Source organism: Tiliqua scincoides, chromosome 10 (assembly GCF_035046505.1).
Source record: "Tiliqua scincoides isolate rTilSci1 chromosome 10, rTilSci1.hap2, whole genome shotgun sequence".
Taxonomy (NCBI): domain Eukaryota; kingdom Metazoa; phylum Chordata; class Lepidosauria; order Squamata; family Scincidae; genus Tiliqua; species Tiliqua scincoides.
Genome location: NC_089830.1, coordinates 26,673,764 through 26,683,648, shown reverse-complemented (window position 1 = coordinate 26,683,648; position 9,885 = coordinate 26,673,764). Strand labels below are relative to the sequence as shown.

Below are 9,885 nucleotides of genomic sequence, written 5' to 3'. Positions count from 1 at the left end.
CGTTCACTCGAGATGAACTGTTCCCCCCCCCCCCCACCGGCTGCAGCCAGTTGTGTGTCAGGCTCTGTAGGACGATGGAAGCCACAGCAGTCTGCCCCCCCACACCAGGTCAAACCTGGACTTCTGGAAAAAGCAGCCCAAATAACGACCACAAGACTGCATGACCCCTCCCACCCCGGAGAAAGGCAGGGGAACAAAAACAACAGAAGATAATCATCCTTAAAAATATTACACTTTATTGTCTTATTCTCAAAAGGGAGAAGGAGGGCTGGATTACCCAGAAAGCTCAGAAATTTTTAGAAGACATTGACAGTGATGATGATGGTGAACACAGGCGGAAAAAAAGCTGGCTATTCCCTATCGGCTGAAAAAACCCCACCCCCGCAGAGCTCAGAGGGTCAGGCATTCAGTAGCAAATGCAATAAAATAAGCTAACCTTCCGACAACAAAAAAATAACGTTAAAAAAACCAAAAAAAAAAAAAAAACCCAAGGATGAGGAAAAAAAGAACATGGGAATGTTACAGTTTCCAGTGCTACAGTCAGCCGTGTAATTACATGATGAAGAGACAGGAAGAGAAAGAAAAGAGACACCCATCGGCAATACAAGATGCTAGATGAATATATATTTAATAATAATAATAAATCTGGACGTTATTAAATTGCAACAGTTTTGCTGTTTTTAATTTCTCTCTTTTTTTAAAAAAAGATCTTTGCAGGGTTCTCTTTCGTTGAAATTTGGATCTCAGAAAACCCTGCACCATGATGAAGAAATTACAAAAAAATAGATATATATATATTTATATATAAGCGTGAAAGTGATGGATTTAAAGAGTTGTTCAAGGAAAAGAGGCATGGAGAAGGGGGGAGAAAAAGAGGAAGACTGAGCAAGTGAGTAGCTTCTGTCTGCCCTACGGGGAGGAGGGAGCAGCTTTTGAGGCACCCCGAAAAAAGTGTACACCTGTCCCTTTAGCTCACCAGATGTCCAGCTCAGTTTTCCTACAGTCCAAGGATCTTTTGGGGCTTCTGCCCTCCTTTTCCCACACTGAAGCAAGTTTCCCTCCGAAAGTATCTAGAGTTGAGACCCCCTGTGAATCAAACTCCTCCCCTCCCACCCCATTTCACTCTTCTGTTTTGGGAGAAGGTATATCCTGCCCCTCACACACACACACACACACACCCACCTGTGACAACGGTGTGCAAAATTTAAAAAGTTTGGACAAATTGTTGCCCATTCAAGAGGCGACCTGGAGGTTAAGACAGCGGGGCTTGACTCTCAAACAGGAAGAACTGCTGTCGCCTTGTGTGCGCGCGACTCCGCTTCTTGGAAACCCCGTGTCTGGGTGCCGGTATTGCTGAGTGAAAAACACGCTTTCCAAGCAGTGCGCAAAAGGTGGCCCTGCAGTGTGTGGGGGGAGAGGAGGAGCAGACTGCTAAGGCCTGGCGACAGGCACCTCGTGCAAGAGTGAGAGTGCAGCTGGCGTGTCTCTGAATGCAAGTGCCAGTCAGCAAGTAGCTAGCAACGAGAGCACAGCCTCCACATCTGAGCTCTGGAGGCAAGGCCCAAAGCCCAGTGCAGTCTCTCTGCCTTCATCTTCCAAAGATAACCTAGCACCAAAGTGGAAAAGCCCCTTTCTTCAGGGCGGAACAGATCGGTGCACAGTGGAGGACACAATGCTGGTGTGAAGGGGGTACCCATCACCAGGAACTACGGAAGGGCAAATCCGAGTTTGAATCACAAGTCTGGAAGCAGCTCCTGCTCTGGGCAGATGTGCCCTGGCTAAGTGCAAAAGCACTGGGGCAGGTATTAAAGTGAACGAAAGGGGAATGTTCGTGATGAATGAGTGGGTTGAAGGGACTTCGGGGGGGGGGGGAGGCAGGAAGGAGAGAGCCACAAGAAGGGGCCAGTTCCCATACTCTGTCTAGCACAGCTAGCTGCTGAGGAACAGAACAGGCAGGGGAGCCCACTCTGCAGAGAGGACAGACACTTGCAAGCCTCCCAGACGAGGTGGTGCTGGGGGTGATCTTGTGCTGTGCCACTCAGGTGCATAAATTAAGAAAAAACGAAACAAAAACACAGAGAAGAAAACATGCCAGTCAGTAGCAAAACTCTTTTGTTCCGCCCTCCGACGCGACAGGAAAAACAAAAATAGACTGGGATCTAACAAAAATAGCCCATCTGCACCGCAGGGCCTCTGCCATTTGCCAGCAGCCCTCAGACCTGTTGTCCTCTCCCTGTGACAACACAATAAAAAGGTGGAAGGGTGGGGAGAGAGACTCGCCCCAGTTCAACACCTGGGAAAAGGAAGAGTCACAACCGTTGCATAGGTAACAGTTCCTGGAGGAGGTGCATTAAAAAGAGAGTTGCGTGGGTCAGCTCCCAGGTTTGCCCAGCGCAGAGGCAGCGTTCGGTCCTCGAGAGAGGGAAAAACAGAAGGAAAGAGAGAGAACTTCCCTGCTGCCAGGGGTCTGTGTGTGAAATAGAGAGTGTGAGAGAGAGAGAGCTTGTGTGTGTGTGTGTGTGTGTAAATACAGCACGGAGGGAAACTAACTGCTGCTCCCCACCCCACCCCACCCCAAAAGCGCCAGCGCTTGCTCTTGTCACCGCCGTCGCTGCCACCTGCATCTCACAGGTCACTCTCGCCATACAGTGCTGTGGAGAAGGACTTGTAGTCGAGGGCGCCGGGGATGGCATCAGGGCCCTGGTATGGTGCCATGCGGGCGATGCAGTACTCGGCCTGGTCCGGAGGAAGCTCTCGCCGCAGCTCCTCAGCTGTGATGTAGTTCTGTGCCAGAGAGACAGAGAGGAGGGGCTGCCTGAGTGGCGAGAACACACCGGAGCCAGCTTCTGCTGGCTGAGTTGGTCGGAGAGTTAGCGCCTGTCTTTCAGCAAGGAAGTTGCACAAGAGACTTCAGCCTGCAGCGCGGATCAGACAAGGCCTGAGGAGCGAAACCGACACCTGTGCACAAAGCAGGGTGAGCAGGACTGCTGCTGCCTGGCACCCAAAAGCCACAAGGAAAGGGGCTAAGTGAGCCTCCTGGGGCAGAGACCCACAGGCAGGGTGGCCCTGTGTGCACTCACCAACTGCATATCTGTCAGAGGGGCGGAGACAATGACTGGAGCAGGGCTACTACTGAGCGAAGGTGTTTCAAACAGATTACACTGTGCAAGGCTCAGACACCCCCCCCCCCCCCCACAATGACCACCTGCAACAAAGTAAGTGAATCCAGCTTGGCCAATATGGGGGGGTGGGTAGCGTTGCTGAGGCTGTGCAGCGAGGGAAACCAGGTCCTGCCACTTGTTTATGTGCGGTCAATTCTGCCTGCTCTACCCTCCCAGGCTTCTTGCCAGGCTCACCTTGTCTCCAGCAAGGACCTTGAAGGAGGCGATGACCTGGTCAGCCGTGTCTGTGTCCGTCGTCTCCCGGGACATGAAATCGATAAAGGCTTGGAAGGTCACAACGCCGCTGTTGTTGGGATCCACGACACTCATGATCCGGTTGAACTCCGCATCTCCCTGACCAGGAAAAAGGCATTCAATGCAAACCCGATTTTTTTTTTTTTTTTTTAAAAGGCCACAGCTTTGGGCACTTGGAGGCTCTGACAAGCCTGAGTGCCAAGAACAGAAGCTTGTCACATTTCTGGAACTCTGCCATTGAGTGCAACGCATCAAAAGCACTCAGTTAAGGTTTAAGAAAAGCCCCTGCACAACCGCTCTGCCCTCACCACGCCAGAATTGTTGGAACGTGACATACGAACAGCCCCACTGGCTCAGGCCATAGGCCCATCTAGTCCAGCTTCCTGTATCTCACAGCGGCCCACCAAATGCCCCAGGGAGTACATCAGATAACAAGAGACCTGCAAGGCCTCCTGGGAACTGTAGTTAAGAACATAAGAACAGCCCCACTGGCTCAGGCCAGAGGCCCATCTAGTCCAGCTTCCTGTATCTCACAGCGGCCCACCAAATGCCCCAGGGAGCACACCAGATAACAAGAGACCTGCAAGGCCTCCTGGGAACTGTAGTTAAGAACCTAAGAACAGCCCCACTGGATCAGGCCACAGGCCCATCTAGTCCAGCTTCCTGTATCTCACAGCGGCCCACCAACTGCCCCAGGGAGTACATCAGATAACAAGAGACCTGCAAGGCCTCCTGGGAACTGTAGTTAAGAACATAAGAACAGCCCCACTGGATCAGGCCAGAGGCCCATCTAGTCCAGCTTCCTGTATCTCACAGCGGCCCACCAAATGCCCCAGGGAGCACACCAGATAACAAGAGACCTGCAAGGCCTCCTGGGAACTGTAGTTAAGAACATAAGAACAGCCCCACTGGCTCAGGCCAGAGGCCCATCTAGTCCAGCTTCCTGTATCTCACAGCGGCCCACCAAATGCCCCAGGGAGCACACCAGATAACAAGAGACCTGCAAGGCCTCCTGGGAACTGTAGTTAAGAACCTAAGAACAGCCCCACTGGATCAGGCCACAGGCCCATCTAGTCCAGCTTCCTGTATCTCACAGCGGCCCACCAAATGCCCCAGGGAGCACACCAGATAACAAGAGACCTGCAAGGCCTCCTGGGAACTGTAGTTAAGAACATAAGAACAGCCCCACTGGATCAGGCCACAGGCCCATCTAGTCCAGCTTCCTGTATCTCACAGTGACCCACCAAATGCCCCAGGGAGCACACCAGATAACAAGAGACCTGCAAGGCCTCCTGGGAATTGTAGTTTAAGAACATAAGAACAGCCCCACTGGATCAGGCCACAGGCCCATCTAGTCCAGCTTCCTGTATCTCACAGCGGCCCACCAGATGGAGTTCATCTGCAGTGGATTCCAGCAACAAGCATGGTGGAAAAGGAAGTTCTGTTACCCGTAAAGAATTCCCCCCCTCCTTCGATAGCTTCAAAAGGCTCTGGCACTGATATTTTACCAATATGCATATTGGGGGGAGGAGATGTAAGCAACCGGCAGCCTTAGCAAATATCCAGTCATTCGTAACCCCCCGTTTTCCACCCTAATTGGGACGCTACCCCCTCCCCAAGACCTGTTCACCCCATTTTCCTTCCCCTCCCACCCCCAGGTCAGCAGCAGCAGGGGAGACACAAACACAGCACCAGGGCAGCATCACCAAGGACAGTGCAGGGATCAGAAAGAAAATAAGCAGAGAAAGCCTACCAGGCTGTATCCCGTGGAGATAAGGAGGGCTCGGTAGTCGTCGGTGTCCATGCTCCCCGTGCGCTTCTATGCCGACAGGAGGAGGAGGAGGACAGGAAGGGAGGGAGGAGGCGGTGGCAGAAGGAGAAGGGGTGGCCCCAGAGGGCACAGAGTCGACAAGGCATGCACAGATGGAAGGAAGGACAGAGCAACCGCCCCGTGGAGGAAGGAAAAAAGAGACGCAGAGAGAAGTCAGTCAGGAAAGTCATTGAGATGCCACGTAACCAGAAGATGAACGGGCGCGGGGAGATCAGACACAGACATTTGACAACAGGATGGGCGGAGGAGGAGGGCACATGACAACGTGGTGAAGGAAGAGAGAAAGGAGACAGCGTTAATCGCAACGTCACCAGAGGCCGGCGGCTTGGTGGGCGCCAGGTACCTGTCGGTCATTTTCCACATCGTATCCCAAGCTGATCAGGCAGGCTTTGAACTCCTCGGGTCCTAGGGAGCCGCCATGGTCCTGCCACCGCGCCACACGCAGGGACAGGCGGAGGGCGGCAAGCGCGTCGTGGGGAGGGAGGCCCAAGCGCACACGGTGAGGGGAGGGGGTGGAAGGGAAAAGAGACGCCGTTAGTTCAGTGTCGGCCGGCCGCTCGGGAAAAGTCAGAGTCGGCTCCGGGAAGGAGCACTGGGGACCCCTCCGCCAAGGCAGGTGACCTGGAAGTCACGCCTGCATTTCTCCCCCACCCTGCTCAGGTCAGCAGGTGAGCACTCAGCACCAGCAAGGATCTGACTTTTTCCTCCACAGACAAGTTTCCAACATGGAGATACAAACGAAGCGCACCTCGACTTTTGTGCAAGGCAAGACTGGCTCACGTGTGCGGTCACTGCACGAGGACCGCAGCACCGGGCAGTCCCAGGCTTGTGTGAAGGAGCCGTTGCAGCTCAGCCAGTCACAGACTGTAAGGCACAACACTAAGCTTCCACTCGCACATTCACACACATAAATTTGGGAGTCGAGATACAAAAGCGGCACAAGCAACAACCTGGACAAGGAACAATGGAGCAAAATGCGCCAACTTGTCCCAAGGCCTTCCCCGACCTTCTCTATCAACCCACAGGCTGGACAAACAAGACTTTCAGCCCTGCCTGCCTCCTCTGAATGGCAGAGGGGAAAAGCAAGACTGAGGTCCAGAGGCACCCTTAAAAGTTAACACTGATGCAGGCAAGGTGGGGATCAGACAAGGCCCCTGCCCCGACACCACAGTGCAGTGTGTGATGAGGGCACTGCTCCAGTTCAGGGCAGACGTGCGCTGCCCCAAGTTTCCCCGGAGGAGGGCAGCAGAAAGACGCCAACATGTGATAACAGCATGGCCGGAAAGGGCTGAGCATTTTGGCCAGAACTCCTGAGCTCAGGAGACTTCCAAGAAGCACCGCCCCTTGTCATGATTCACACTCCAAGGCAGGACGGTGAAGCCCAGGAGCCCCTCCCTCTGCGGACACAGGCCAGCTCTTCTCACAGTCGCTCCCCAGAGGCAGAAATGCGCAAAGAGCAATCACCTCCCAGGAAACACGCCTGACCCGGATTACCTTGTCGAAGTGGTTAAAGGAGGCACGGAATTCCTGCATCTGCTCCTGGCTGATCCCCTTGGCGTCTCGGGTCAGGATCTGGTTCTCCACCTCATTACTGGTCCGGGCAATGGCGGTGAGGAGCTGTTCCCAGCCGACGCGGATGTGCTGGAAGAAGCCGGGGGGGGGGGGAGGAGAAGAGGAGAGAGTAGTGATTAAAACTGCCCAGTCTGGCCCCCCAAGACCTAGCTGGGGCTCAGACTTGCCAGGACAGTGCAGGTCTCCCAGATGCTTTTATGAGACACCCCATTAGAGATGACACCAAGATTATACAAGGCCAGAGGACCTTCCCCCCCCCCCCCAGACTCTTATTCACCTCCTTTTCTTTGGCAGTCTTTCAGGAAAAGGGACCCAGAACACAACCCACTGGGGGCACAGACTCATTCCAGTGCCTGAAGGCTTAAGCCTGGCAGCACTGTGCCCTGTAAGTTGCACACCCGCATGCCTGCACAGCTGCAACTGAGGTCCTGCACAGCTGCTCTCAGCTCTAGAGCTTGGCCACGGCAGTGACGTCAGCGCCAGGCACTCCAAAGCTGCCCCTGCGCAGCCGTTACAGAGCTCTGCGCGTCCTTGGAGAGAGCTGCAGGGAACACAGCCTGGCAGCCAAGGCTGGATTGCTTCCTGGGCTCAAAGCGATTCTATAGTATTAATTTTAGAAACTGTATATTTATAGCCACAAAAGGAGAAATCTGCCTGACCCAGAGGCTCCCCTGCTTTCCCCAATAGGACAGCGCCAACAAACAATCGAAGGGCCTGCCAGCTCCCTCCCCTTCCTACCTCCATGGTGTAGTTGGTGTGCTTGTTGTCAAAGATGAGGGCCTCCTGGATGAGTTGGTGCTGCTGCTCCAGGATGTCGATGTTGGGCTTGTAGTCCACGATGCTCTGCTCGTACTGCTTGAGGTGGTTCAGCTGGTCCTCCAGGGTGCCGTGCATCTCAATGGAGATGCGCCCGATTTCCTAGACGGGGAGCGCACAGTGTCAGAGGCCGGCTGAGAGGGCCTCGTGGAAGGTCATCCTCGCCACGGAGGTGCTGGTAAAAAGCTGCCACGGTGGCTTCTAAGCAATCGCCTGACATTTGTGCAGTTAAGTGCTTCACATTTGTTTTTGTGAAGTGGCCCTTACGGCAGCCTGCAAAGAAGGGTGTGATTATGCCCATTTTGCAGGTGGGGAAGGCTGAGGCCGAAGAGGTATGGCTTATCCAGGGCAACCAAGTGAGTCCATAGCAGAGACTACACGTAACTACAGTTCTGGGGGAGCTGTTTTCGGGTGCCCCCTCCCAAGCCTCTAACCTCCATTTTGGTCTGGATCCAAGGCCCAACGATGTTGGCTTGGCTGGCAAACTGTCGGCGCAGGTGTTCATTGGACTGCTGCTTGCTCTGCTCGTCTTGCAGGGCGTGATCCCTCTTTGGCACCAGCTGCTGGACCTGCTCAAGCACAACAACCGCCATTCAACTCTGTGCCCCACAACTACCCACCAGCCAGGCTCTTTCTCCTGGCCTCCATCCCATCCCAAAAGGTTCAGCCGCAGGGCCTTGGCCCCCCACGCACCCTCTCCCACTTGGAGTTGATGATCTGGGGGGTGACCGAAGTGTAGGGGTTGTTCCCGGAGAGCTTGATGTTGTTGTAGTCTGCGATCCTTTGTGCTTCGCTCTGGATGCCCAGGATGGCTTCGCGCTCTTTGTCCGCATCGGGCAAGGTGGACTTGAACTGGTCATGCGCCGCTATCAGGCCCTGGAGAAGAGAAGATGACGCTCAGGTAGGAACAAGGGTGGGAGCCCAGCCGCCACCAAGGAGGCAACTCAGCCCGTGTGACGCAAGCGCAAGACCCCCACACGTGACACTTGAGGTCAAAGTTAATCACTGCCCATCTTGGGACACAAACCAGTCTAGTTTGCAATGTTTGGCTGCATTACAAAGCGGTCCACATTTCCCCCCAACTCAGATTGAATCCTGGTCACCACACCCCCCTCCCTGGTGGTCTTGAACGCTGCAAGAACAGCTGGGTAGCAATGCTGTCTGCCAGGCCCTTCTACTGCCTGCCCTCAGCAACTGCAGGAGTTCTGTTCCCAGAACATTGTGAATGCAGAAACCCACAGATGAATGAACCTGCAGGTTGGAGCTTACCTGACCCTCCAGACGCAACCGGACGCATGTTCCGGTCATGTCTGGGAAATCAGATAGGCCCTCCACTGCATGTTCGGAATCCGTGGTGAGTCAAATCCGCAGGTTCTGTACCCGTGGATAAGAAGGGCCCACCTGTTTTTATAAAAGTGAGTCTGTGCTGGCAGCTCACAACACAAACAGAAAAAAAAAAACGAGATGCAGCAACCAACTCAGATCACAAGGTAACTAACATTAAACCAAATGCCTGTGGAAACAAAGTCCTGCTGCCCAAGGTTCTTAGAAAGAGAGGTGCCCACAAACACACCCAGAGCATGCTCTGCCACCAAGCTATACAGCCCCGCCCGCCCCGCGAGCGAGGCCCCAACGACACTTCAGCCCTGCCCTACCTCGATCTCCTCTATGGTGTGGACGATGAACATGTCCTGCAGGTCCTCCATGGCGCTCTCCATCCAGTTGTTGAAGGGAGCTGCCCTCTTGGCATATTCCAGGTGGAGCTGGTCGATGGTCTCCAACTGCTTCTCTGTTTTCTGCAGGGGAGATGCCAGGGGGGTCAGGCAGGCCAAGGGCTCAGGGCAGGCCCTTCCCCAGCCTCTGAACAACAGGAGTCTCCCACTCACCTCCAGAGCTTCCCTCCGGGTGTGCGTCAGGGATCCCAGGGAGTCCCACTGGTCGCAGATCTTCTGGCACCGGGCATTGACGCTGGGAGAGTCGTAGTAGTCCAGCTCGCTGCGGGGACAGAATGGCTGCATTAATCCAGGCCAGACCCAGGCTGGGGAAGGAGAGGAATGAGGGCAGGACAGGGATTCCAGCAGGGCTCTATTTCTGCTTTTGCCTATAACCAACATATTGTCATGAACATCTTGGGCAAGGAGGAGAGGGAGAATACCCCACCCTGGGACTATGTTTGCTGGGACAGAGTCCTGCTTCCTGGCTAGAAGAAGCCTCAAGTTTGAATAATGGGGGCCAATCTGGCAACCAAAG

The 9,885-nt window shown here is 54.3% G+C and overlaps 1 protein-coding gene across 1 annotated transcript in view; it reads right to left on the bottom strand.

Annotated features, from left to right (window-relative positions):
* Positions 1 to 213: 213 nt before the first annotated feature.
* The window catches only part of ACTN4 (actinin alpha 4), a 10,288-nt gene continuing 616 nt past the window's right edge, over positions 214 to 9,885 (bottom strand). The window contains exons 2-10 of the mRNA XM_066638120.1: positions 9,522 to 9,673; positions 9,291 to 9,431; positions 8,329 to 8,511; positions 8,070 to 8,204; positions 7,558 to 7,737; positions 6,742 to 6,888; positions 5,170 to 5,235; positions 3,357 to 3,515; positions 214 to 2,784 (exon numbers count right to left, since the gene is read on the bottom strand). Of these exons, the coding sequence (XP_066494217.1) occupies positions 2,626 to 2,784; positions 3,357 to 3,515; positions 5,170 to 5,235; positions 6,742 to 6,888; positions 7,558 to 7,737; positions 8,070 to 8,204; positions 8,329 to 8,511; positions 9,291 to 9,431; positions 9,522 to 9,673 (1,322 nt within the window). The 3' untranslated portion in view covers positions 214 to 2,625. The remainder of the gene's footprint in view (positions 2,785 to 3,356; positions 3,516 to 5,169; positions 5,236 to 6,741; positions 6,889 to 7,557; positions 7,738 to 8,069; positions 8,205 to 8,328; positions 8,512 to 9,290; positions 9,432 to 9,521; positions 9,674 to 9,885) is intronic.